The sequence below is a fragment of the Aspergillus niger genome (genome assembly GCF_000002855.4).
Source record: "Aspergillus niger supercontig An14".
NCBI classification, from domain to species: domain Eukaryota; kingdom Fungi; phylum Ascomycota; class Eurotiomycetes; order Eurotiales; family Aspergillaceae; genus Aspergillus; species Aspergillus niger.
Window position 1 is genome coordinate 1,209,486 of NT_166529.1, and position 26,332 is coordinate 1,235,817.

The window sequence follows — 26,332 nt, forward strand, 5'->3', positions numbered from 1 at the left end:
AGTTTCGTCTTTGCTTCATGTGCCGTGTTGAACTCATAGCTAGAATTATTGATGTCGATGACCATATTGGTGCAGTATCCTCGGACGTCAATAGCTAGAATGAGAACTCGTTTAATTTGTTCAGAGTATGTGGATATTTCTTTATAAGGGTTGTATCGGATTATATACATGATGGTGTAAATCACAATGGCGCTTCTAATGTAAGCACCCCGTCCAATATTGAATCCGGATTCGCATACTCTAGCACCTGCGATACAGCGTGCAAGTCACTCCCATATTGTAAGCTTCTATCCTCCTCAGGCTTGGCCACGATGATCCGATGCCGGAAGACTTTTCTTGCTGCTAGTGCTACGATTGAGGGCGTGAGGAAGTCGATGCCGTGTAACACGGCGAGGAGCCTATGCTGTTTATCAGCGCTCTCCTGCGACATGCAGGATATGATTTGAGAGACTCACTTTGAAAATGACTTGAAGTAGAGGTTTGACCGGGTCGATATGCCTCCAGCTACTGCACGACTGAGTCGAAGGAACACAACTATGTCTTGTTGGTACCGGGCTATGTCGGCACCCATGCTGACCGTGGTGCTTAGTTGTTGTAGTTGTCCGAGAAGCTGATTGTTATTTTCTTGTTAGTGGAATTTGGCTGGGTAGAAAAGGGGAGACAAACTGTGCTGTCTACGTAAGGATGGCCTTTCTTCATTTGAGCTTCTGGTTTGTGGATAACGGATGATGCGGACAACTGGCCATCGGATAGCCAGTCGTTGTTTTCTTCTAGATAGACGTAGCCGTCTTCTGTGTCGTGGAAATGAGAGATGAATAGATAGTCGTTCTATATTTGGTCAATTATATTGGGTGATAGGCTGAACCCTGTGGACAACATACTAGATGAGGGTTTATTGGATGGGTTTCGTCGCGCACTATGAGAGGTAGGAATAAGAAATTGTTTGGGGCTTCCAAAACTCCTGCCGGTGTGGTGAGTTGCTTTGAGTGCATTAACTATATGAACCAGTCAATATCACATATATCACTTGGATGTCCATGTGTTTACCTCGAGAGCTTCGCGCTGAATATTGTCGTTTACATGGTTAAAGTTTTTGGCTATCACAACATTGACGACTTCCTGCTTGTGTTCGATAGGGGCTGACTTGAGGCGTCCTTTATGATCTCGTAAGTCATGATAAGATGATATCATGCCCGCCTTATTATATCAATTTAGTTATACAATCAAGCAAAGTCCAGTAAATTGACATACAGACTCAGTAGTCAGTCGTGAGCGCGAAGGTCGAGCATAACTGCTCCTGTAGACTCCGGGAGGAAGTAATTCAGCGCGAAAGTCATCTAGAGATGTCGCGCTAGAGCAGTCCAGGATGCTATAAGAGAGACCAAATGTATTTGTGCATATCTAGACCAGTGAGGAATTAGCAATCTTGTAGACAATATCACGGGATCCTGAGTTACCAGGGCGAGCTCCTTTGCGACGTCATGGATATTGGCGTCGGTTGTGTCAATGCGGCAGTGCTGGTGTGCCGCAAGACAAAGAAAGAGAGCTACTTCAAGATCAGATAATTCCGGGGCGAGTCTTGAGATTTCCGAGCCATCCTCCATGATAGTACTTTCTTGCATTTGACTGTCATAGTGGCAGCTGGGATAGTCCATGAATAATTACCCGCGCGATACATGGTCCGGCCACCTCAGGCACTATATCCCAATGCGGTTAGTGCCGGAGACCCGTCCGCATGTGAGCTCCAGGAGCTTCCCGATAGACAACAACATCCGGCTGGAGGGTCTTATCCCAGCACTATCTCCATTGGATCTGTATCGCTTTCCATCTATACATGACCTTCCTCGGTGTCAATGGCGCCGTCAAACCCTCTGGCCAACTGGGAGAGACTAGGAGATAGCTTCTACCGCAAAGTCCCCATATACGATGCCATCTTCGACGATGATGTCGAATTAGAGAACTACATCATCGCTGGTGCTCCCTACGGAGGGGCTATTGGTATGTGCAATAGCTGTTACAATTACCTGATTCCACATGCTGATGTCTCTGTTCAGCGCTGCACCGGGATGAGAGCAAACCGTACAGGTTCCGTGATGCTCAGACCGCCAAGTCGAGCATTGACATCTACTCATGCTCGGGGAAGCATATCAACCGAATCAATGTCAGTCAGTTCTGCCTTCACGTAAGCACTTTCTAACATCTGTAGTGGGAGTACGGCACGATTCGTGGTCTCGGCTGGTCCGACAAGGAAGAACTCCTAGTGATCACAGAAGACGGCACCGTCAGACGCTATTTCGGCCTCCACGGCGACTTCACGTCGTTTTCTTTAGGAAATGTAACGCTCTCATCCAGTTATTGCTCTGCTGAAATTGACATTCACTTAGGGAGCTGAAGACTACGGTGTGAGGGCTTGCCGATTCTGGACCTCGGGCTTTGTTGCACTACTTTCAAACAACCAACTGGTTGCAGTGTCGAATTACGACGAGCCGCGGCCTAGGCTCCTAGCTCCTTGTCCAGAAGGAGAAGTCTCATCGTGGTCACTAATACCTCCGGCTTATACGCTGTCTCGCTCAGTTGAAGTCCTGCTTGCAGTCGACAAGACGGTCTACTTGGTCGACCCCACGGAAGCCGAAGACAAAGTCCTTCAGAATGGGCCATTTAAACATGCAAGCGTGTCGCCAACTGGAAGATTTGTTGCGCTAATCACCGCTGAGGGGAAGGTATGGGTAGTCAGCAGTGACTTCCAGAGCAAGTACAGCGAATATGACCCGGAATCGCGCGTCACTCCTCGGACAGTCGACTGGTGCGGAGATGATGCCGTCGTCATCGCATGGGAAGACGAGGTCCATCTCATAGGGCCTAATGGCGTTGCGGCAAGATATTACTATGATGGGACTGTCCACGTCGTGCCTGAGTTTGACGGTGTGCGTCTGATCACCAACGACACCTGCGAGTTCTTGCACAAAGTTGTTGGTAAGTAATCCCCGCTTAGTCTAGGAGCAAACCTCTGATAGCCTGCAAGATGTCACTGAGGCGATCTTTCGACTCGGGTCCACGTCGCCTGCCTCAGTCCTCCTGGACTCAATAGATCTTCTGGAGAAGAAGTCTCCCAAAGCCGACGAGAACATTCAACGTATCCGGCCAAGTTTGCCCGAGGCGGTTGACACATGTGTCAAAGCTGCTGGTCACGAGTTTGACACATATTGGCAGAAGCGCTTGTTAAAGGCAGCCTCGTTCGGGAAGTCTGTCCTTGACTTGTACAATAGCGATGAATTTGTCGAAATGACCGAGAAACTCCGGGTGCTGAAAGCAGTGAGAGATTACCAGATAGGGCTGCCGCTTTCCTACGAGCAATATATGCGCCTTACGCCTGAAAGGCTCATTGAGCGATTGGTAAACAGGCATGAATACCTTCTTGCGATCCGCATTTCTGAATACCTCGAGTTGCCTGCCGATAGGATATACGTTCATTGGGCAAGCCAAAAGGTCAAAGTCTCGACGGTGGACGATGATGCCGTCTGCAAGCTCATAGTCCAGCGATTGGAAGGCAAACCGGGCATATCCTTTGAGTTGATCGCGCAAACAGCTTACGACGAAGGGCGTGCTCACTTGGCGACTCAGCTTCTGAACCACGAACCAAGAGCTGGGAAGCAAGTGCCCCTGCTCTTGGACATGGAAGAAGACGAGATTGCCTTGGATAAGGCTATCGAGAGTGGAGACGTTGATCTAGTGAACTACGTCCTTCTGCACCTTAAGACTAAGCTACCCCTCGCCAGTTTCTTCAGAACGATAAATACACGTCCTATGGCGTCCGCTCTGGTGGAAACGACTGCCCGGGGACAGGATACCGAACTGTTGAAGGACCTCTTCTACCAAGACGACCGACCTATTGATGGCTCAAACGTCCTTCTCTCCGAGGCGTTGGACGCAACGGACCTGCCACGCAAGACTGAAAAGCTCCAGCTCGCATCGCGTCTACTGTCAGACTCAAAAGATCCTTCGGTGGTGTTACAGCAAAAACTACTCAATGAAGCATCCCAGCTGCTGAAGGTCCAGGAGGCCCTCGACAAGGACCTTGCAGATCGTTCAGAGTTCCTTGGCTTGAGCTTGAACGAGACAATCTACAGACTAATACGATCAGGCTACGGCAAAAGAGCACAGAAGATACAGAGCGAATTCCGGATGCCAGAGAAGACTTTCTGGTGGTTGAGATTAAGGGCCTTGGTAGCTAAGCGCGACTGGGGCGAGCTGGAAGAAATCGGGAAAAACAAAAAGTCCCCGATAGGGTGGGAGGTAAGCCGGCCAACAACCCCAGCATATGCGCCCGCATGCTCACGGATAAATAACAGCCATTTTATAACGAGATTTTGGGAGCTGGAAATACAAAGCTCGCTTCGTTATTCGTTCCCAAATGCACCAATTTGCCGGCTGAGGACAAGATGGAAATGTGGGTGAAATGTGGCATGATTGCAAAAGCCGGCGAAGAAGCCTTCAGGGCAAAGAATGTCAACGCCCTTGAGCTCCTCCAGGCGAGGGCTTCAGGACCAGCCGCCGTTGAGATCGAACGGATGATCAACCAGCTTAGACCGCGGAAGTAGATAGCTGGCGCAACCATGGCGGTATTTCCTCTGCAGGGTAGACGTCCACGCATCAGGTGATATCATCGTCCACGTCAATGCCTTCGTGTTCCTCCACCACAGGAGTCTGAGTGACAGGGGCCGGCTTCGAGCGTTTCGCTGGCTTAGAAGCCGCAGCATCGTCCACCATGGCATCATCCATGTTATCGTCAGCCTCCTCGTTGAGGGCTTCGAACATTGACTTCGTTTTACGATTCAGATCCTCCCATTCAGCCTAGACACTCATTTCGTCAGCATTATTGACCAATCACGATGGAAAGCCTGGCGTCCTCACCCTACGAGCCTTGACCGATTTGGCGCGGACCTCACTTTTAGTGACCTTCTTCTCCAGCTGGTCCATCACGGCCTCTGCTCTTTCAACACCCTTTTGTTGCCTCAAGCGCTGCGCTCTAGTCTTAGCTTTGCCTTTTGACTGTTTCTTCGAGACGCCTGCATTAGCGCGTTCCGATAGGATCGAATCCCGCTGTACTGTAGTTTCTTCGGCCCGCGGAAGAGATGTCAATGACTTGTCGACGTCGAGACTGGGGGAAGCTGCCCGCCTCGCAGCGCGGGAATGTTTGGACTGGGCTAGACAGGGGTATTATGTTAGCATTGAACGTGCATTTAGAAGCAGACTTCCTGTAAGAATAGCTGTACTCACGCCTTGATTTCGCCATGATTGATGCAGGGGAAATTTGATTTAGTGTTTTCCTGCATGGGCGCAGGTGAATAATTTGTTGTGGAGCCGGGCATTATCGATAAAACCTTTCCGGGTGGCGGAAGACACCTGGAGCGCACTCGGCCGCTGCTTATTCTGCGTCGCAACACTGGCTGGTCAAAGTCGATCCAGTCGTCACTTCGCCAGACGTGGTCGTCGCCTCTTAACTGCTCTGCTAAGTGATGTCAATGTCCTCGTCCCTATGCCGTGGACTTTGCCTCCTTTTCATCAGCCATGAATGCTCGCAGAGAGGGGATTGACTTCCTCACTCCGAATCCCTTCAACGTGCGGCACAGCAACTATGAATCAATACTGCAGCAACTGCAGGGCAACCCATCCTTAGTTGCCTCTATTTTAGTGACTGTCATCACTTTGTATTTAGCCGTCAGCTATTTGGGCCCAGCTTCGTTGTCGGTGGCTCGGATAGCCTGGAATATACTTGTCTACTTGACACCTTCGCGATTGATTGCCGCCCTAGATTCCAAGACACCGAAATCCGACGAGAACCCTCTTTCGTTGACCTTCGAGGCCAAGAGTGAAGCGATGCAACGTATACTTGGCCTTGACGATACCTCCTTCTCCTCCCTCTTCCCTCGCGCTCCGGCTTTCTCGAGCTTCGGGACCTCCCTCTTGAGCAGCAAAAACAACGTACCGCCAGGGCTTGGAAACTGGGATAATTCGTGCTACCAGAATAGCATAATACAAGGACTGGCGTCCCTTCAGTCGCTGGAGAGATTCTTGGATCAAAACGTTGAGCAGCTAGGACAAAAAGCTCTTTTGTCCACGCATCAAGCTTTGAAGGATATCATAGAGCGACTCAACAGTGCCGACAGCAATGGCCAACGTCTATGGACTCCGGCAGATCTCAAATCTATGAGCAGCTGGCAACAGCAGGATGCACAGGAATATTTCTCGAAGATCGTTGATCAGTTGGATCTGGAAGTCCAACAGGCGACTCGGCGACACACACGCAACTTGGGCCTGAAGATGGCAGGACCGCAGGAACATGTGATTGGATCTGGTATATCTCAGGAGCTACAGGAAAGTAGTGCAGGGGAGACACGGATAACAGGAAATCAGATCTTTCGGAATCCGTTGGAAGGTCTTCTTGCGCAGAGAGTGGGATGCATTCAGTGCGGTTGGACCGAAGGTCTCTCACTAATTCCTTTTAACTGCTTGACTGTGCCGCTTGGCCCGAAATTTGAGTACGATATTCGAGAGTGTCTCCATCATTACATGCACTTGGAACCCATTGAGGGGGTGGAATGTGCAAAATGTACATTGTTACGTGTACAGTCTCAGTTACTGAACTTGCTGAAGCAAATCGGCGATGATGAGGAGACTCCGAGTGCTACTCCGGAGTCACCAAAGATATCAGATGCGCTTCGAAGCTCGGCACAGGAGCGCCTACAGGCCGTTGAGCAAGCGTTGGAAGAGGAGGATTTTGCAGAGAAAACGCTCTCCCAAAAGTGCCATATTCCCGGAAAGAATCGAGTGTCGTCGACCAAATCCAGACAGGCCGTGGTTGCCAGGCCTCCACAATGCCTAGTCATTCATGTCAATCGAAGCATGTTCGACGAAAATACAGGAATGCTCCGGAAGAACTACGCAGCCGTCAAATTTCCAAACGCCCTCGACTTGAATCCGTGGTGCTTGGGCGGGGTCTCCAAGAACCAGAGTGAACCAAGTCTAGAAGCTTGGGAAACCAATCCCAGCGTATCAATGCTCTCGCATGCAGGAAGAGGCGCGAATGCAGGTGGTCACTATCAGTTGCGTGCTGTGATCACCCACTACGGCCGTCATGAGAATGGCCATTACATATGTTACAGAAAATATCCAACCGACACTTTTCCGGCCCACGTCCCGGACGCGATTATCGAGGCAGATGGAGACAAGGAGAGAGACGAGCGTTGGTACAGGCTAAGCGACGAGGACGTGCAGATGGTCAGCGAAGCGAACGTCATGTCTCAGGGCGGCGCCTTCATGCTCTTCTACGAGGCGGTTGAGGACTACTCCCCGGAGGCCGCAGAGGATGTGGATTCTGGGTTGGCGGAAGAGGAGGGTTCAGCACCTTCTTCTAGCTGCACGCCATCGGAGACCATGTCCACAACATCTGCTGCCACAGGAGACTCCACGTCCGATGTATCGCAAGCGACCAGCGTCTCAACGGCGTTAAATGTTGAACCTCGCGTTGAGAAATCCCTGCTTATGTCCGACGTTGACTGAGCCAGCGCCGTCTCGATTGCCCAACCTTACTCTGCCCGATTGTGTATATCAGCATTATATGATACCCCGAGTACGACTCTTTAGAAGCGCTCATCCATAACTTTTTGACTGTCTGCTTTACGTTTTGTTTTGGAGTAACCGACGAGACGTTGAACACGGCTTTGTATAACACTGTATGTACTTCATATCTGATCGCCGCTTTATAGCTAAAGTACATTGTTTTTTTGACACTCCATAACCGCACCCGTATAATCCCAAGCATGCCGTATGCCCCGACTCCCTGTTCCAGATTGTAAGTAAAGCCCCAGTAACAGCACAAACATATACCCAACGCCCGCTGAAATATCGAACAACCCACCCTATATCCATCAAACGAACCAAGGATGAATCAGAATACACCAGCCCTAGTCATAACATCATGAAACTGCTCCAACGTAACCCCAGCATGTACCCCCGCACCACCATTCGCCTCCAAAATCATATCTTTCAACAGCTCATCCCCCAGCTCCTCCTCCTTCAACTCGCGAGCAATCCTCCTCAGATGATTCAACGTGATCACCCCCCCAGACCCCCTCGTAAAAAGTCGATACGCCGCGTCCACCTCCGCCGCCATCGCATCATCAGATCTAGATCGTAGCTTCGCCGCCGCGACAGCCAGAAACGGCTCGTATGGCACATACCCCGTATCCGTGGGGTCGACGGCCTCAATGATGGAGTGGAGTTCTTCGCTGTCGGTGGGGTCGAGGCCGAGGGCTCTATTGTTTCACTGTGTTAGGGATTCCGTTGCCGCGATACGAATGCGCAGGGAGGGGATACCGTACACTAAAGCTTTGCGGACATCACCGCGGGGAATCACGCCTTCCTTTTGATCTGCGAATTCTTCGACGGTCTCGGAAAAGAGGTGGAAAACTTCTTTAATTTCGTTTTCTTCCGATGCGCTGATGTCGTTTTCTTTGGCGAGTTTGGATTGGCGTGCGCGTTTGGGCGCAGGGCCGCTGCTTGGGGCGCTGCGCTTTTTGGGGGGCTGGTTGTGGTGATGACTGTTAGCGCATTGGTTGAGGGAGAGTAGATAGATGCGATAAGCACGAAGGTGACTTACCATGGCAGCGATTGGCTTGGTATGCTCTTTGTTAGTGTGTAGGTAGAGGGGAAGCCTCGTCGCAAACTGCGATGATGTCAAGGGAAAGGGTGGTTGGAGATGAGGCGCGGGGGAGGTTGAGCCATGGACCTTTGGTAGGCTGGGAAGGATCGGGATTTGCCGATTCACATTGCACTGCGGTTCGGAGTCAGGATGGGGATGCCAATGACTCCGAGGAAGATGAGGTGAGAAGAAGATGGTTTGCTTCCATTGACTTCGATTGAAGTGAATCTCGTGATGGCGGCGGGCTGCTGACGTAACCCCGCGATGCCTACGAGGATCTTTCTGGTACTTCAGCTGCGTTTGCGCCGGCGAGGATTGCATTTCCCAGACATCTTGGAGTTGCGAGTCGGTCTTTTTGTGTGGAATCTACTTCGGTGCTCTTTGATACTCCGCAGCTTTAGTTCGAAGACGCCCCGTCTCAGCCATCGTCATGGATGTCGAGCTGTATGTCTATGACCTATCCAAGGTGAATTCTATAGCTTCAGGTGTACATGTTCAGTCACGGAGTCATGGGCTAATGCGGAACAGGGTCTTGCGCGAATGGTAAGACACGCGTTGAATGTGGCAGAGTCGCCTCGTGTCTAACTCCATCTAGTATTCGCTGGCCCTGACGGGTACGCAAATCGATGCCATCTACCACACATCACTGGTGCTGAACGGCGTCGAGTATTACTTTGGCCAAGGCATTCAAACGGCCATCCCCGGCAGTACTCATCATGGACAGCCCATGGAGAAGCTGCATCTTGGCAAGACCGAGCTTCCCCTGGACGTGATCGAAGAATACATCCAGTCGCTTGCGGAAATCTATACCCCTGAGGTAGGAGCTCGTAACCCCAGCCCGGTCATCTCTCTAACCCGGCCATCCAGTCCTACGATCTCTTCCTGCACAACTGCAACAACTTCACGCAGGATCTGGCCATGTTTGCTCTCGGCAAAGGCATCCCTGAGCACATTCAAAACCTGCCGCAGACTTTCCTGAGCACCCCTTTTGGGCAAATGATGAAGCCCCAGATCGAAATGGCCCTGCGCGGTGTAACCCAAGGCACTGGCGCTGGCACGGGCACAGTCGGCACTCAAACGCCCACCACCAGCGCACCAACCGCCCCTGCGCAACCTGCCCCCGTTACTCAAGGTTCTGTGCGCATCGCAAGCAACCTCGCCCAGCTCGAGCACCACCTAGCTGCCGCGGCCGACTCATGCGCCGTCATCTTCTTCACCTCGGCCACCTGTCCGCCCTGCAAAATGGTCTACCCGACGTACGACGAACTCGCCGAGGAAGCGGGCGCCAAAGCCACCCTCATCAAAGTCGACATCAGTACCGCCATGGACGTCAGCATGAAATACAGCGTCCGAGCAACCCCAACCTTCATGACCTTCCTAAAGGGCCAGAAGCTCGATGAATGGTCCGGCGCCAACCCAGCTCAACTACGAGGCAACGTCCGTCTCCTCCTGGAAATGGCCCATCCTCCCCATCGTCACCAGCAACTCCGTCTCCCCAGCCTCCAACGCCCCATCACCAACTATGTCACATACAAGAAAGTGCCCCCTCTCGACAAGCTCGTCCAGAAACTCGACCCTCACCACGAAGACCCTCGCCTCCTCTCTATGATCACCTACCTGAAACACCGCACCTCCTCTTCCACCCCGGCAGCGGACACCCCCTTACCCCAAGACCTCCCATCCTTCGCCACCTACCTGCAAACCACCTGCGGTTTTCTAGCCCTAGACCACCTATTCGCTCTCGTCGACCTCACCCGCCTGCTCTTCCTCGACCCCCGCGTATCCGGCTACTTCGCCGAAGAGCCCGGCCACACGACCCTCCTCACCTTGTTATCCCCGTCTGCTGGCCTCTCTGGATGTCCCTACAACCTCCGCATCGTCATGCTCCAACTCTGCTGTACTCTCTTCTCCACCCCTCTCTACCGCGACCAACTTACCACCTCCTCTTCTCTCCTCCCAACCCTCCTCCACCTCACCACCTCCTCCCTCCTCGACTCCCACACTAACCTCCGCGTCGTCGCCGCCTCCCTCGCCTACAACCTCGCCGCACTCAACCACAACGCCCGCTTCGCCGGCCATGCCGACCCTCTGTCCGAGGAAAGCCAGGTCGAGCTGACCGCGTCGCTCGTGGAAGCCATCACCCAGGAAGAAGAGAGCCAGGAGGCCCTGCACGGTCTTCTCTTCGCCTTGGGATTGCTCGTCTACGAAGCTAGTCCTGACAGCGCAGTCGTGGATCTCTGCAAGGCCATGGGGATTGCAGAGACGGTAGCCGCGAAGAGGAATGTGGAAAAGGTTGCGAAGGAGCCGTTGATCAAGGAGGTGGGGGAGGAGTTGTTGATGAAAGGGTTGTAGATTAGTAGATTTAGATAGGAATACTCCTTTTCTTCTTGATTATTATCAGATACAGATGGCTTAGATGGGTTATATGGATGTTCCATTAATATATGATGTACTTTATTCTGTGACTGGATTGTCTGACTCCTCAACTATCCTACCGGTGTCCTAATTCATAGATTCCCCCACTAACAAAAGGATATCCCTCATCCCATCCCACCCATCCTATCCCATCATCTCCCATAACATTCCAAATCTCTAACCAGCTGAAACAAACCCCCTCAATCAATCAATAGTTGCCTAACATCAGCACCACCACCAAATGAGGGGTTATGTTATAGTAATCAATAGTCCCATCTACAGTGTCTCGTGATGATGATGACACCTTCAGCACAGATCAATAATCGACCATAGTCATAAGTACCTTACATAAAAAGAAAAAAGCCAATCTACATGGTAGTAACGTGAGTAGGAGGCATGTGATGGCTGGCTGGCTGGCTGGCTGGTTGAATCAAAAGGAATAATAATGCTGCTACTGCTACTGTCACTACTTACTGCATGTGCTGTTTGCTTTTATCTACCTACCGGAATTATGTGGGCAGTTATCTGGTTGTTACAGGGGTGCACTAATTACTAGTTACTAGTGTCTCTCTACTAAGGTGGAACTAATGGGATTTGCGTCGGGTATATCCGTGCATGTACTTGTGTCAGATCGTATGAAGTAGTTACAGGTAGGATAGTAATGTAGTAGTAGGAGGATACATTATTGTATGATTGACCACTTCATTTTTCGGTGGTTATTATTCATTCATTCAGTCATTCATCATTCACATGGTGAATGTAAATAGGTATTACCATACTAATTAGGAAAATGGAAAGACATCAAGTAGTGTGAAACAAAGCCATCGCTGCATGAATTAATGGGTATGTCGCTGAGCTATGCAAAATGCAATCCATCTAAAGTAACGCGGGAGCTGTTCTGTGTAACACGCTCGGGGTATGAGAAATGAAGGTTGGAAACGAAACAAGGAAGCGCCAGGAAACAACATGATGACATACAAGACGGGGTATCTGAACATCCGACGCTGAAAACAAAAAGAAAAGAACAAAAGAAAGGGGCAATAATTAGATCGGAAATCGCGAGTAAGAAAAAGAAAAAAGCAAAACCACTGACGAAAAACCCAGCTGAGAGGGGCATCTGGGTCTGGTATCCCGAAATGTTGCTAAATCCATGACCACCAAAACCGACGCGACAACGCATGAAACGGAACAATAATTAAGCAAGTTAAAGAAATCCGGTTGACAAGAGGGGAAAGAAAAGAAACCGGAGAGACAAAGAACCACAAGCAAGGAAAGACACAATGCGCAACGAGAAGCCGAGTATCCAAGCGCGTGCCATGACCCTTTGGGCCAGCATGATCGGGGTGAGTCACCATCCGTAGGTAAGGGAAGGGAATGCGATCAGAGCGTGCCCTGACAATGGCGGTGAGGTTGTGAAGAATGATAGGCAGCAGACAGAGCCCTGTCCAGCGTGCATCAGCAGCAGCCAGAGAGGGGAAATGTCCCCCCAATTTCCATCAAATGCGCCGGCTGCGACAGAGAAATTAGGTAATCAGGCAGCCAAGCTCGGGCACCAAATCAGAGGCCGCGAAGGCGCAACTCCGGCCTGCCAATTCCGCCCGGCTACAGCGCCTACCAACTATCTCTCCTCGCTTCGTCTCCCATTCCTTCGTCGCACGTGCACCCTCTGTCGTCATATTCCCCCGGTCCCATGCCCGATCATGCTAATTCATGGCCCTGTTCTTGAAAGTCCGAGCCTTGTGATGTCCCAGACTCCCAAGCATCAGTGCCAGAAATGTGTCATTGTGGCGGGGGGTCCATGACTGATTGCTTCTGTCGGCAACCACTCAGGTCGGGGGTCTTCCCAAAAAGGGGGGATAAGATGTGGTAGTTGGAAAAAAAGAAAAAAAAATTGGTGGAAAAAGGAAGCAACCAGATAGACGTGTTGGTCGCATTTCTGGACAGCTGAGCTGGAAACAGATCGGCGTCGATCATTCGACAGGTCTAATCTCCGGCTAAATCGGACCAAAATGTTGGCGTGGGGTGACGAAGTCGTGGGGTATCATGACATGCGCAAGTAGATGGTTTGGCGTATTGGTGTTACAACGAAGAAAAAAGTAATGAGAAGATGACACCCTTTTCGGTGTCTCTTAGGCGCGGCAGACGGTGGCTTTGGAAGCAGATGCGGTCCGCCGCTTCCTCTCGGGGATGGCCTTGCGCTTCTTGCGCTTTGCGTTCTCGCGCTCTGCTGCTGCCATCTGTGCCACCCGCATGGCCTGCTGTGCTCTCGCATGGGCCTGCACCTGAGCAAGGAATCGCGCGCGCTGCGCTTCTTCTTCCGCTGCGGCGCGAATCATCTGGATCTGCTGCTCGGTCGTCAGGTCAACGTCTCCCATGGTCGGGTCCTGCGCGGCGGATTCTTCGTCGATCGCACTCTCGCAGGGGGATCCAGAGCCGATGGGGAGGAGATCTTCATCGGAAAGGTAGGCGCTGGCAGTGGAACTGTCCGAGTCTGCACTCAGCAGCGAAGGGCGGTTGGGCCAAGATGGGAAGGCGCAAGAGTTGTTCATCTCATAGCCGCTGGAGAAGGAGCACTTGCGAGGAGTGATGTCGAGCAAGGAATCAGTGGGAGAGGGTGGTGGGGGAGGCGGCATCGAAGTGGGTGAGCAAGAGCTGCCGAAGCTAAAGCTGAAGGAGACATTCTGAGTGCTAGTGGTGGCCTCGCTCAGAGAAGAGCGAACACTAGACTGGTTCTGACTCCAAGGAAGAAAGGGATACATTGTGAGAAGAGGTGTTGTTATCAGTAGTAGTAGTAAGTGGTGGTGGTAGGTGTGGTGGTAGTAATGGGAGTGAATCTCGGTGTTGTCCAGAGCGATGCAGGAAGTATAAGTAGTAGTATGACTACTACTAGCTCTGTGACAGTAGGTTGATGAGTGGAGGTGAAGAAGATCGACACGGTCTGGGGAGGTCAAGACCCAAGAGTTGAGAAGGGAGGAGTGGGAGGTCAGATAAATAAATAAGCTTGGAGAGGAGATTCTGGGGATTGACGCTGATCAAGGAACACTCCACCGGTGGATCAAATGGCGGAGAGAGGAAAATGAGGTGAATGTATAAATGGAAGAAGGGCCAGATCGATCGGGGGAGGCGTCTGGACTCCCTTGCATCTCCCAACAGATAAGGCGTCGTGGAGAACGAAGAAGGAGGTGTGGAGTCCCTGTTAAAGTCGGAGGGAGGGGGGTTGGCAGCAAATCCGATTTTTCCTCTTCGGATTAATTTGATTATTGATTTATTCAATTTTCTGATTTTCAGAAAATCGAAAAATCGAAAATCGAATTTCTTTTTTTAAAAGAAATTCCCTTGTTTGGGTTTGAGGGTGTCGCCCCACTGGGGGAATTACCAGTCACCAGCCCGACAAAGCGGCCAGAATCACTTGGAATTTTCCGCAATGCTGGCCTGAAAGCAAAGCATCCACTGGTAATCCTGCGTGTCAAGCGCGGCGATCAGGCGGAAGGGGCGTTCCGGTCGCTGTACGATGGATGAAGCAGCAATCCAGTTGGATGGACACGAGAGAGTACTACCACTGTAGTAGTAGCGGTAGTGGCAGGTAAACAAGTAGACGTATGTGTGTATGTGGAAAATGTGTGGAGGTATGTGGATGATGTCGGTGATGTCGCGGCGGTATGTCAATCACAGTAAAAGTACCAAGTGGCTTGGTATAGTATTGATTACTGTGATCAGTAGTAAGTAGTAATGATCAGATGGTACTATTGTCAAAAGTGATAGATGTTCGAGTTGATCAGTCCAGTGCGATGTAGCAGCGAACTCCTGAAATCCATCATCGGACCAGGGACTAAAGGTACATATTTATCTATTATTATGATTTATTCCCATCGGGTGGATTCGACCCTAATCTGACAGCCAGACCCCCGGTCCAGGGCGTGGATCTATCGGCTTTCTTTTGTTCTTCCATTTTAATTTAATTCCTGGGCGGATTTGCTCGCTCCTCCGGTCCGCGGCCCGGGGAGCTTCGGATGGGGGGCGAGAAAAGGGAAAAGGGAAAACGAAAAGGAAAAGCGTGGGGATGGATCAAGTGTCAAAGAATGAGTCAACTTAATCCACTGCTCCCTCCGTTTTCTTCCACATCTCCGAGCTCCCCATCAGTGGCACCTCCGTAATTGATTCTTTGGTTCGTCCGACCCCAGATTTATTGGCATTTAGCCAAGTGCAGGATAATACCAGATTAGAGAATATTTGTAGAGAATACAACTGGGTGCCCTGTAGGGGCTACATTGAGATACTTGCAACAACAACACCATAGTATTAGTAGTAGTATTCCTGTACTTTGACTATAGTAGTCGAAGGCTGACATGATACGGGTCCGGTAAATATTCCCCCATACCCGACCGACTGACTGACAGTGGGGGCTCATCATTCATCCATCCTTTGGTGTTGTTTTGTTTTCCGGCGGCTGACGATATTAATTTAATCAGAAACAACGCCTCAATGCGAATTACTCCGTCTGCCCCCAATTTTGATTATTATTTTTCGGGCGGATGTTTCATACTTCCAACCTGGCAGGCAGGCTGTACACCATAAGATAATCAACTAATGGATTATTCACAACCCCGCCCTGTTGTCCACCACAAGGACGGAGTAAGTAAGTACAGTAGTAGCCGACAGGAAATCAAAAATCGCTTTGATCCGCGATATCCTCAGCACAAAGCGACAGGCGGTGTTGGGTTCTCGTGCATCTCGCAACGGGATCTTGCGGTCTGTGTAGTTTACCAGGTTTTATCAGCCATCTGTCGGTCAGTCCAACGATTCATTCAAGCCAATCCCCTCCCCTCCCTGCATACATAAACAGCATCATCATCATCATCATCACCCCCCGTAATTCCGCGGCCAAATCAGCACGCTCTGACCTCACCGCTTCAGTCAATTGTTTGGCATCTTCGCAGCAACTAACACCACAGCATGCTTCCGATGGATGTCGACATACATCCGCCCGTCTGTATGAGTATGCAAGTATGTATATACATCTGGCGATAACGGTAGTGGGCATGTAGTAGTATGTGGGTAAAAGAAAAATAAAAAGTGGTTTAGTTAGTCAGTTACCAACTCGGTCCAAAAGTGACTAAGATGGTTTCAAATGCGTTTAGGCTTTTTGCATCTCGCGTTGGTTTTACAACTCATCCCATTCCCTCCCTCGAGTCCCCTTCAACTCCCTTCTAACATGGGGTTCGCTGGGGGGGTGGTCTGGCGGTCAGGCAGGCAAACACCCGGGCGGGCGCCTCAGAAGTCGGCTGAGACGGACATGGACATGGAATTGTTGGCAGTGCTGAATTCTCGAGGCAAACAAGACAGTCATTGGGTTTCCTTTTTTTTTTTTTTTTTTTGCGACATCTGATTATTGTTATCAGCTCGTGCCGCGATACCAGACTAAGTGGAAAAGGCAAAAATAAGCAAGCAAAGAAAAGGAAATAAAGTAATTCGATAGAGGGTCAACTTACTGTCACAAGCAAAAGTAACGTAGGTAATCGGGTACCTAATCCATGCGCGGTATCCGCGGTGGATCCCGGGTATTCCCTTATGCCCTGCTACCTTACTGTACTTCGGCTGTGTATGTCCACATCTCCATCTTAGCCCGATAGGAAAGCTGCTATACTCTACAATACTCTTCACAAATGATAAACTCTACAGTCAGTATCCTCTCAAACAACAGGCGGCGCACACTTCTTATTTGTACATCCAATCCATGGAACTTGTCTTGCACGGATCCGACCCCGGATCCGCTACTGTCAAGTCGGGGGGGTTGTGCTGGAACGACCCAGAGTACATAGACGTGTGGTTCCCCGTTCAACAATCCACCCCCCGCGACCCACGCGTATCTACCCAGATAACTATCCTTCACTACTTTTCTACCCCGGACGTTGTGTACCACCGCCAAGCCCTGTTATCCGTTCCGTAATCCTCACTCCTTCGGAGCCGCGTAGGACTTAAACAGTTCGTAAATGAAAGAGGCATGAATAGAGTCAGCTGTGCCTGTCTGCCCCCAATCTGATCTGACGGGCCGCACCACCCCCAGGTTCCATCCACTGTCTGAGTTGTCGCGGTCTGCCCTGCCCTGCCTTGCTCGGCCCTGCCCCCCGTACAGCCAGTAAGTTTCAGTCAAGTTGGGGGAGGCGAAGCAGCAACGGCCCCCCCCAATCATCCCTCGAGAGCATCGGTAGTTGTCCGTTTCAGCCCGCGAACTAGTCACGTCCAGTCACCTAAAACTGAAAATGGCCAGACTAGGCAACTCTTCCCACTTTGTGAAAGAAAACAACGACGGCGGGAATATACTTCTTTCGGATAACTACATTTTCCAAATCCAATACTCCTTTAACTACAGTAGGCAATAGAATGAATTACTCTTTGTGTAAGTCTAGCCTAGCTGATGAAGATCACTGCTAGTAGTACTTCTCCGACCGTCGCAAGTATCGAGAGGCGAAATGCACGGTTAATCTGGGCGGGTAGTTTTTAGCCTTGCCGGGCGGGATGGTGCCTCGGCATCTGGGGGGCTGTTGATTTATCCATTCATCCCTACTATCTCCCTTCCTTTGTTCGGTAGTGGTAGTGGTAGTCTAGTTCTGACAAGGCACACGCAGGGCTGGCTCGCTGGCTGTGTGTCCAGTGATCATCTGAGCGTTTTGTTGTGTGATGACTGACTGACTGACTAGTCGTACAGGGACAGCGTGTTTCAGACTTTGGGGCTGGATGGCATTGTGAATGCAGTGATTACTACTGGTACTATATTTATTGGACAACGAATGAATGAATGACTCGATGCGATGCATAAGTACATACGGAGTACATATGCTGGCATGCAGTATGTGTTTGAAAGATATATATACTATATATATATATCAAACAAGCGGAGTGTGCTTTATCAATTCTGGGTCGCGATCAATCAATCGATGCAATGCATACAACTAAATTCATACAGTGTACTTTGTACTACTTGGTTCGTTGGGGTGGATCTGAACGAATGATCCAATTCTAGACTTCTTTGCATATGTACCCCTGGAACTAGTCAGTCGCGCCAAAGAACCTGATCCCAGCTAGTCACTAAGTCACTAACAACTTATCTTTGTGAAGTACGTTGGCCGATGGTCTGTCTCAGTTCAGCTCCACCACAAACAAGATGCAGTGTGAAAGGCATCAAACTGACACTGATCATCCCAGACAAAGTACGAGTTCAGTATCATCACGAGCACACCAATACCATGTCCAGAACGGCCCAATGACTACTACTCCAATCTAATAATGAAGATGGATGTGATTCATTTCTTTCTTTCTGAGATAGTAAACGCTTTGACCGACCGGGCACCAGCCATCACAAGCCATCACAAGCACACTATTTATTTGACCGTCTTGAATGGCTTCATCTTGTGGTTGCTGCTGCTGCTGCTGCTGCTATTACTACCGGAGCTGATTGGCGCTATCAGGTGGACAATGAAACGGCCCAGCGGGACTGAACTGAACCGTGACAAAAAAGCCTGGCCTGTCAGTCAGTCAGTTGACGAGTAACATGGTCCCGACCGGGTGATTGGGAGCAACACACCCGATGCGCCCAGACCTCGGTTGTTAAAGAGGGTTTCCTTTGAACCTGACTGACGGGTAAATGAAAAGGTACTAACCCGTCGACGGCTCTAGACCGTCGGGCCTAATTTGCCCGAGGGCAAATGATCAGATAGAAGTCAATCAATGATAGTCCACGATCAGTCAGTTACTCAGTCAATAGTAGTTCTGTTCATGCACAAATGCTTTTCTTTCACCCGCGGATTGCGGAACCCGCCTCCGATGAATGATCGAACCGCCGTGCTGGATTGGATGGTCTCCACCGCCCCAGCGATCGTCCGTTTTGGGACAGAGTAAATAATGAGAAGTAATTTTCCCTTTTGGGACGGGGATCGTCTCTTCCCAATCCGGTAGCTTTCTGAGCTCCCCGCCAACCCAAAGTACATCCGCATTTCCCCCCCTCGCGGCCCTTTAAGACTCATCAACTGCACTATTTTGGAGAACACGACGCGGGTAGACCCGCGGAACCGCGGTACGAGCTGCCGGACTAGGACTTGGAGAGATCATGGGGAGGATGAGGAACTTTTGCCCCCCTTTTTGCTTTTGGTGAAAAGTATCGCAGGTTCTTCAGGGTGCACCGTGAGCGGGGCAGCTCCCCCCGGCCCCGGTGGCTGCAGTAGTTCGCTTCGGGTGGAAGTCAAGTAGGAAGTACTGAGTACCTTTCAGCTGGTCCTGAAGATACATCCACTCACTGTGAATGGATCATCATCTTGATTAAGGGAGGAGGATGACGACAATGACGACTATCTGTCCATAGCTCCAGCTCTCTCTGCACATGCGCATTCCACTCAGCTTCAGCTGCACATTTCCTAGATTGTGTACAGTATACTTACGTATGCACTTGCATACATAAGTTACATTCCCGAATACTTCTGGTCAAGAGGACCAGAAGTACTCCGGATTCCCATTCTGGGGTACACCTGTACTTTTACTTATTGACTTACTCTTCCGGGACTTGCTCACATTTGCCTGTTCTCCACCCTGGCGCATCCGCGTATGCAAGCCTAACATTCCAGACTGTCCCCGACTTTGGGTACTGCACTTCCGATCGAGACGATCCATCCAACTGATTGGTGCTGACCCCCCTTGTCCATCGTCATCCCATGATCCCGGATACCCTCCTGCATTTTCCACCCACCCACAGCTCTTCAATGCAAGGCATGCTTCCCAGCTTACGTGGTGATGCCTCGGTGCTACCCCTCCATGAGCGGCGTTTTGCACTGTTCCCTCCCTGCTGGTGTCCTTCCCTTCCACCACTTGCCAATCTACGGTACTGTGTCTGCAGGGACTGTCAAAGCTCCCAAACAGCGGTGATTCACCGCTTCCCCCGTTATTGGTTCTCATGATGCCATGCCATCGGTTTCGTTGGTCGGGCGAAACATTCTACTCTTGTGGTGTTTGTTATCGATCTAGCGCTTTGGGTTGGACTACCTTAGGCATCTAAAGATGATGCATCCACTCATGGTGGTTCCCTCCTAGCCAGGAATTGGGACTTTTGCGTCGCCGACCGGGGGAAGGGGTCAAATATGGATGAAACATTGGAAGAGCACTAGAAGCTAGGACTGAAGATCCAGGAGCGCGGTCTTGGACTCCTCACAACGCACACCCTGGCTGCCCCGCCACGGCCTTGCGCGGAGTTTAAAGGTACCACTTGCTGCCCCCGGAGTATCTGGGGATGGAGAAAGCACATACCACACCGTCCGGGGAGGACCGCATTTGCTGCACCACAATCTCGACGGGGAACGGGTCCCGGAGCACGGATCGAGAAATAAGGTGTACTCCTCGCAGCGGATGTAGCAGACGGATGCCTGGATATGGTTCCGTCTGCACTGGGTTCCCGGTTTGGCAATTAGAGCTACCCAGCTGGGGGATCCACGACCCTGCGACGGGTCTTTCTGAGCAGTCCGGAAACAACTTCCCCGGTTGATCCTCGACCTGTGGCTCGCACGGGGGGAAGACGCATCATATGTGTGGCGTCGCATTTGGAATGTGTGGTATATTTATCTGGCTACATACAGAGTGAGGCGAGGTATGTGGCGAGGGTGAGCGGGGACAGGTGGCTTGAGTTGACATACACAGTAGTACTACGGTTCTGATCTCCGGATAGGGCCGTCTCCAGAAGTCAAAGGGTTGTATTATCGACATGACGGCGCGGAGTCCATGCGCTCTGTAGAGTCGGTCACCAAGCCTTGACTCGTTTCGTTCTATTCCCGCCACCTGCGACATAATCGGCAACTCCGCAGTTTAAACAAGTTTATTGTTGGCGGGCGTCGTCATTTACTGTTGTCAACACCATAGTTATCCTTTTCTCGCATGTCCATCTGACCACGACTATCAGGCTTACGATAGCGTTCAATATCGGCATGCGCTCCGTTGTTCCATGCAGCGACCGACCGCTTAGGCTCATACAGGAGTCGTCCTACACGGGCGGGGGTTCTGTAGACAAAGGCCATTATACTTATTCTGGGTTACGAAGGTGAGGTTGGACGGTGCAACGTGCGGGCGGGCAGTGCTTGCGCTGACGTTTCACTCTCGATCATCTACACGGACACGCGGAGACGCCGCGGATTGCAGTCCCCAGATGGAGAAGGCCGTACGGGTCAGCAGGTAATCCCTCGCGTTACACTGAGTAGGATGAGTAGGATTCGTATCATTGGAGCCTCATTGCAGAGCCGCGTTGAATGCATCATTCTCTCACTGATTCTGTTTGCTGAGACCTCGTAACGCTTCAGCCTTGTTGGAATGATGCTAGGGTTTCATCGGGTATGATGTCGATGGTGGTGGTCGGGGATTATTGGGGATGATGACGATGATGATGATAGACACGTTGACATGGATTTATCCACATTTACCCCATGTTTCTGGCACGTCGCTTGACACCGATCATCTTTGACAGCTACTACAGCAGCTGCTGCTGCTACTACCTCGGGGTGGCGAATCCGCCGCCAAGGGCGGATAGGATATAGTGACTGTGACTGTAATCTTCATGTTTACTATCTCGGTTATATTTACTAATTGTCCACCATACACAGTGGGATAAATTTAGCCACATAATCAGATTCGACATTTTTACACCGTGAATATACCAAGCAGCCACCTCACTTGGAATTAATAATATCATGCCCCTCGCACAAGATCCCTCACTAACAGCCACAAACTACTCACCGTCCATCGGCCATGTAACCCACTCTAAAATAGGATGGTGACACAGCATTTTGTGTGTATATTTCCTAGAATATTCTTAATTCCTCAAATAGCCATTTCCGGCTCGATCGCATAGTCTACTAACTATGGCAAACAATGAATGACTCACTGATGAAGGATACTAGATAAGCACACTATACACATGTACATACATCGCCTTATCGTACAACCGGACATCCCCGTCATCAACAAACATTACTGAAATCACAATAATAACATCCCACATCACACGGGAGGGGTAAATAGCAATCCAGTAAGTGGTGAGGTAAGTAAGCCCGTTCGTTCTGGAACGTTTCCACACACAGGGTGGATTAGAAATTATCATTACCCAACTTACTGCTTAACCTGGATAATTATAATAATAATGATAATTATTATTATTGGTTTACTTATTTATCCCTGACACTTGAAAACATATTTTGATATTATTATTATTCAGATTGTCTCGGATATGACACCGCTGCAACACTGCGATGGTGCAATGGTTGGTTGGTTGGTTGATTAGTTGGTTGGGTACCCAAGTAAATAAGGAGTAGATAGTAGGTAGGTAAGTAAGCGTGGCGCCTAACGAACATTCCATCGTTCCATTATCCATCCATCTCCATCTACTACCCATTCATGATAAGCTATGAGGTACATATCCTTGAAACAAGTGGGGTGTGTATGTACCCTGTCTGTCTGTCTGTCTGTCTGACCGGGTAGATCGGTTAACACGGGATTTCATGACACATGTTACTTACTTACTTCAAGATCCTGATGGATTATAGGAATGGATGGTTGGATGGGTGGATGATAAATATTCAGGAAGCGCTTGTTGCGCCGCGCCGGTCGGTGGTTCGGCATAATATATTTTTATCTAAATTACAAGTTGTTGGTTGTTTTATATGTGGGATGATGTCCACGTGTATGTGGGATAGGGATATATTCCCTTAACCTTCATTACGAAGTATCCATAGTAAGGATGATATAACGGAAGATGTCGGTACGACATAATAATAGTAGTAGTAATAGTAGTTCACTACTAAGGGAATGGATTAATAATGAAGGATCAAAGATGAGGAAGAGGATGAAAGCTAACTGACGGACAATATCCGATGATAAATAATCCCACCAATTAGATAACTACCTATCAATCCTCATTCCTCCAGCTTATCTTAGCTAAGGATATATTCACCCTTTTTTATCAGGAGAATAGTACAAGGATCCCCTCGTTCCAGAAGGTTTCCTCATTTCATCGGCTAATTGCATGTGAGATTTACTCTGTGTGTGTGTGTGTGTGTGTGTGTGTGTGTGTGTGTGTGTCACGGCAACCGTTTACCGTTTATCCTTCCCTTCCCTGTTCTTTTTCCCTTCCGTTCCGCTACTAACTACCGGGAGAGGGGGCCGTGAACTGGCGGTGAGAAAATGATTCCTTGTTTGGTTGTACTTGGTGTGATCGGCACGAGGGGAGAGGATTGGTTACTGATTACCCTGTCTAAGGTTTATCTCTTTTTCTTTGTGTACCAAGTAGTAAATAAAAGTAGTGTGGGTGTGGGGATAAATTCCTATTCGAGTGGGATCTGGAAAATAGCAGGTTTTGGGAGATATATACCATAGTGGGATGGCGTTGAGTTACGTAGTACTCAGTTATCTTCCTCAACTAATCCCCGCGCGCGGCGGATAGAATATCCACCACTATTTAGGAGATTATCTTGATATGGTTTCCTTACTTTAGACTTTCCGTGGCCGTTGAATTAACCAAAAAACAGGGAAAAAGAAAAGAATGAATGACAAGTTAGATACCCCACGGGTCGGTGTGTGTAGCCGGTCAACGGCTGGCTACTTACGTAGTTGGCAACTAGAATGGGAATTGATATCCTTACCTGAACTACTTACTTACTAGCTACTTCTGTATATTGTATTATCCTTGCTGGAGGATGGGGTTGGGGTTTAGCGGTGAAAGAAGTACTACTCAGAATTCATTCCTGTTGTGTTTCGTTGTTCTTGTTTGCTGGTAGTTGGTGGATGGTTGCATCGCTTATTGAACTCTTTCTGCTTTTCTTTCTTGTTTTGTTTCTTGATGCGGAGGGACTTATGGTTGAGGTATGGGTCTAGATCTAGACTCGGTGGGGGTGGTGGGTGGGTGGGTTTGTTCTTTTGTTCTTTGGTTCTTCGATGCTGGTGGCGGCGGAGCGGTGTGCGATTATCTTTGTGTATGATTCCGGGCTTTGGTGGTGTTGCTTGAAATAGCCTTGTACTTCGTAGGGAGGTATATAATTATCGGACTTTGAGACAACTAGGGTCTTTGAAAGAGTTTTATTGTATACTATAGTGAAAGCTCTGTTCCAGCTTAGTTTGGGTAGTTACTATTGGGAGATGTAGCTGTATAGGTCTCAAGGGAAATCAAGGCCGTTGCAACGGTATCTGCATTCTATATAGCATCTGTCTACTTAAAAGGGTATAGAGTGCATTCAGAGAGGTTGGGATACTGTCACAATGAGACGGGCATACCTTGAACATTACGGTATGAATCAAGTCTCATATAGTACTGAAAGGTCTTCGGATTATGAAGGGAGAGTACTAGATTGGGGCATCAGAGAATCTATATTGGTAAACAGATTAATATATTGAGATGCTGCACAGGCACTGATCCACGAAGGTGGAGCATGTCTAGTAATAGTAAGATCTCACTTCTCAACTGTAGTATGGAGCTTCAACGCGATATGCAGCTCCGTGCACATGTGGATCTGTCCCGATATCTATCATCTGCTTTGAGAATAGTAGCAATGCGCTAGAGTAGAGCCTCAAGCATGACTAGTGCAGGTGCTAGTTCGTTCATATCTATTGGTATAAATTAGTGGATTATGTTTGGTTTATCCTCTGTGCGGACTGTCCTCGTCAAAGGCCTTGAAGTGGTCAGTCCTGTCATGAATCTGATTTCAACATCCCTTCCTATCATAATTACACTGTCTGCCCGACACTGCCAGCATGTTGATTGCTTTATGACTGGCATGGTTGATTTCGAGCATATGCGCTGTAATGCCAGGTACCGCACTCAGGAGCTTTGATGCAGGCCACATAGTAGGTTACTTGCCTTAGCATCCCATTGGTTTGAGATCTCCGGGCTGCTGTAGCGTACGACTGGTGTGACTGGCATGGCTGGTAGTCAGTTCCTGCTAAGGCAACTATCTTGAAGCAGAATGGTAATCTTCGAGCATGCCGATCCATGTTTTGAGACTCGATATTTGCTTTGACGCAGCCTAATTTCACTATCCGTTCATAGTGGTATTAGTGTTTGAGCAGGCAGCTTTTCAGCTGTCCAGTATTCCAAAATCCTTCAATATTGACCGCGGTGTTATCGGAGTTATGGGCATTCCTGATGGAACGGAGTTAAGGCTCGATATTTCCGAACGGCGCAGTATATAGTGTTGAAGATGGCTGTAGTTGCAACCACTCATAGAGCACCCTCAGCCTGCAGAAACATCTATTAGTCTGTACTTCACTATGGCTGCTGAGCAAAAGCTGGTCCTAATCACTGGTACTTCCCCCACCTTAACAATTAGCTTCATCTAACAACTCCAGGGGCAAACCAGGGCATCGGGTTTGAGACAGCCAAGAACCTAATTCTCTCCGACAATTACCATGTCATCTTAGGCTCGCGAGACCCAGCCAAGGGTGAAGAAGCCGCCAAAACCTTGGAGGCCGTTCCCGGTATCAAAGGCAGCGTCTCGTCGATTCAGATCGACGTGACAGACGACCAGTCTGTGGATAATGCTGCTGCCCAGATAAAAGCTCAGTATGGACGGCTTGATATCCTGGTCAACAATGCTGCGATGAGCTCGATGAAGCATCCGCCAAGTCGGGAGGCAATGCGCCAGATTCTGGATGTAAATGTGGTCGGAGCACTCAGCACGACAGAAGCATTTCTCGACCTGCTTCGAAACTCCTCTGAGAAGCGTCTCGTATTTGTCTCTTCGAGCACAGGCTCCATTAGTCGTGCGGCAGACCCCTCATCTCCCTTCCACATAGCCAGTGCCACTGAGTATCGAGCCAGCAAGGCTGCACTGAATATGATGATGGTCTTGTACATGTGCCGTCTCAAGGATGAAGGTTTCAAAGTGTTTGGAGCAGATCCAGGGTTGTGTGCCACGAACCTCACCGGTGATCCTGAATCTCTTCGACGACGAAATGCTGCAGAGCCATCTGATGGAGGGGAGAGGGTGGCGACGGTGGTGAAAGGGGAGCGAGATGCGGATGTTGGAAAGGTGTTGGGAGTATATGGAGTATCTCCATTCTGAATGTCCTGATAGAATTTGATTGTACCACCAGTCCGCTTATCTCAGTCTGTATACCACTGTAATCGAGTATGTTGTATAGATTGATTGCATGCCAAAACAATAGATGGCATCAGACTAAACCAATCATGGCATGTGC

The 26,332-nt window shown here is 49.7% G+C and overlaps 14 protein-coding genes across 14 annotated transcripts; 8 read left to right on the forward strand and 6 right to left on the reverse strand.

Annotated features, from left to right (window-relative positions):
- Positions 1-181: 181 nt before the first annotated feature.
- On the reverse strand, positions 182-1,604 carry An14g05120 (uncharacterized protein; the record flags this gene model as incomplete). Its single annotated transcript, XM_001401098.1, has 7 exons — positions 182-398; positions 456-610; positions 667-828; positions 882-995; positions 1,048-1,197; positions 1,252-1,401; positions 1,458-1,604. The coding sequence occupies 7 exons, from the start codon at positions 1,602-1,604 to the stop codon at positions 182-184; spliced, it is 1,095 nt and encodes a 364-aa protein (XP_001401135.1).
- A 249-nt stretch (positions 1,605-1,853) lies between these two features.
- An14g05130 (uncharacterized protein) lies at positions 1,854-4,598 on the forward strand (the record flags this gene model as incomplete). Its single annotated transcript, XM_001401099.3, has 6 exons — positions 1,854-1,998; positions 2,055-2,161; positions 2,207-2,335; positions 2,385-2,973; positions 3,023-4,293; positions 4,350-4,598. 6 exons carry the CDS (start codon positions 1,854-1,856, stop codon positions 4,596-4,598), a joined length of 2,490 nt encoding a protein of 829 aa, XP_001401136.1.
- Positions 4,599-4,650: 52 nt separating this feature from the next.
- On the reverse strand, positions 4,651-5,293 carry An14g05140 (uncharacterized protein; the record flags this gene model as incomplete). The annotated part of the gene is made up of 3 exons (XM_001401100.1): positions 4,651-4,851; positions 4,912-5,204; positions 5,278-5,293. 3 exons carry the CDS (start codon positions 5,291-5,293, stop codon positions 4,651-4,653), a joined length of 510 nt encoding a protein of 169 aa, XP_001401137.1.
- Positions 5,294-5,568: 275 nt separating this feature from the next.
- Positions 5,569-7,560, forward strand: An14g05150 (uncharacterized protein; the record flags this gene model as incomplete). The annotated part of the gene is made up of 1 exon (XM_001401101.1): positions 5,569-7,560. One exon carries the CDS (start codon positions 5,569-5,571, stop codon positions 7,558-7,560), a length of 1,992 nt encoding a protein of 663 aa, XP_001401138.1.
- A 388-nt stretch (positions 7,561-7,948) lies between these two features.
- On the reverse strand, positions 7,949-8,662 carry An14g05160 (uncharacterized protein; the record flags this gene model as incomplete). Its single annotated transcript, XM_001401102.3, has 3 exons — positions 7,949-8,315; positions 8,382-8,584; positions 8,660-8,662. The coding sequence occupies 3 exons, from the start codon at positions 8,660-8,662 to the stop codon at positions 7,949-7,951; spliced, it is 573 nt and encodes a 190-aa protein (XP_001401139.1).
- Positions 8,663-9,131: 469 nt separating this feature from the next.
- Positions 9,132-11,053, forward strand: An14g05170 (uncharacterized protein; the record flags this gene model as incomplete). The annotated part of the gene is made up of 4 exons (XM_059744275.1): positions 9,132-9,145; positions 9,187-9,244; positions 9,297-9,518; positions 9,569-11,053. The coding sequence occupies 4 exons, from the start codon at positions 9,132-9,134 to the stop codon at positions 11,051-11,053; spliced, it is 1,779 nt and encodes a 592-aa protein (XP_059602341.1).
- Positions 11,054-12,594: 1,541 nt separating this feature from the next.
- An14g05180 (uncharacterized protein) lies at positions 12,595-12,918 on the forward strand (the record flags this gene model as incomplete). Its single annotated transcript, XM_059744276.1, has 1 exon — positions 12,595-12,918. The coding sequence occupies one exon, from the start codon at positions 12,595-12,597 to the stop codon at positions 12,916-12,918; it is 324 nt and encodes a 107-aa protein (XP_059602342.1).
- Positions 12,919-13,245: 327 nt separating this feature from the next.
- On the reverse strand, positions 13,246-13,875 carry An14g05190 (uncharacterized protein; the record flags this gene model as incomplete). Its single annotated transcript, XM_001401105.1, has 1 exon — positions 13,246-13,875. One exon carries the CDS (start codon positions 13,873-13,875, stop codon positions 13,246-13,248), a length of 630 nt encoding a protein of 209 aa, XP_001401142.1.
- Positions 13,876-13,938: 63 nt separating this feature from the next.
- Positions 13,939-15,010, forward strand: An14g05200 (uncharacterized protein; the record flags this gene model as incomplete). Its single annotated transcript, XM_059744278.1, has 6 exons — positions 13,939-13,978; positions 14,030-14,098; positions 14,198-14,298; positions 14,503-14,699; positions 14,743-14,773; positions 14,879-15,010. 6 exons carry the CDS (start codon positions 13,939-13,941, stop codon positions 15,008-15,010), a joined length of 570 nt encoding a protein of 189 aa, XP_059602343.1.
- Positions 15,011-16,069: 1,059 nt separating this feature from the next.
- Positions 16,070-16,327, forward strand: An14g05210 (uncharacterized protein; the record flags this gene model as incomplete). Its single annotated transcript, XM_059744279.1, has 2 exons — positions 16,070-16,120; positions 16,199-16,327. 2 exons carry the CDS (start codon positions 16,070-16,072, stop codon positions 16,325-16,327), a joined length of 180 nt encoding a protein of 59 aa, XP_059602344.1.
- A 1,745-nt stretch (positions 16,328-18,072) lies between these two features.
- On the reverse strand, positions 18,073-20,059 carry An14g05220 (uncharacterized protein; the record flags this gene model as incomplete). Its single annotated transcript, XM_059744280.1, has 8 exons — positions 18,073-18,185; positions 18,276-18,381; positions 18,458-18,550; positions 18,699-18,747; positions 18,929-19,073; positions 19,294-19,387; positions 19,491-19,524; positions 19,602-20,059. The coding sequence occupies 8 exons, from the start codon at positions 20,057-20,059 to the stop codon at positions 18,073-18,075; spliced, it is 1,092 nt and encodes a 363-aa protein (XP_059602345.1).
- A 331-nt stretch (positions 20,060-20,390) lies between these two features.
- On the forward strand, positions 20,391-20,888 carry An14g05230 (hypothetical protein; the record flags this gene model as incomplete). Its single annotated transcript, XM_059744281.1, has 3 exons — positions 20,391-20,637; positions 20,740-20,771; positions 20,823-20,888. 3 exons carry the CDS (start codon positions 20,391-20,393, stop codon positions 20,886-20,888), a joined length of 345 nt encoding a protein of 114 aa, XP_059602346.1.
- Positions 20,889-20,988: 100 nt separating this feature from the next.
- Positions 20,989-22,762, reverse strand: An14g05240 (uncharacterized protein; the record flags this gene model as incomplete). The annotated part of the gene is made up of 6 exons (XM_059744282.1): positions 20,989-21,151; positions 21,640-21,708; positions 21,881-21,904; positions 22,072-22,203; positions 22,257-22,264; positions 22,664-22,762. The coding sequence occupies 6 exons, from the start codon at positions 22,760-22,762 to the stop codon at positions 20,989-20,991; spliced, it is 495 nt and encodes a 164-aa protein (XP_059602347.1).
- A 2,640-nt stretch (positions 22,763-25,402) lies between these two features.
- On the forward strand, positions 25,403-26,196 carry An14g05250 (uncharacterized protein; the record flags this gene model as incomplete). The annotated part of the gene is made up of 2 exons (XM_001401111.1): positions 25,403-25,436; positions 25,481-26,196. The coding sequence occupies 2 exons, from the start codon at positions 25,403-25,405 to the stop codon at positions 26,194-26,196; spliced, it is 750 nt and encodes a 249-aa protein (XP_001401148.1).
- Positions 26,197-26,332: the final 136 nt, after the last annotated feature.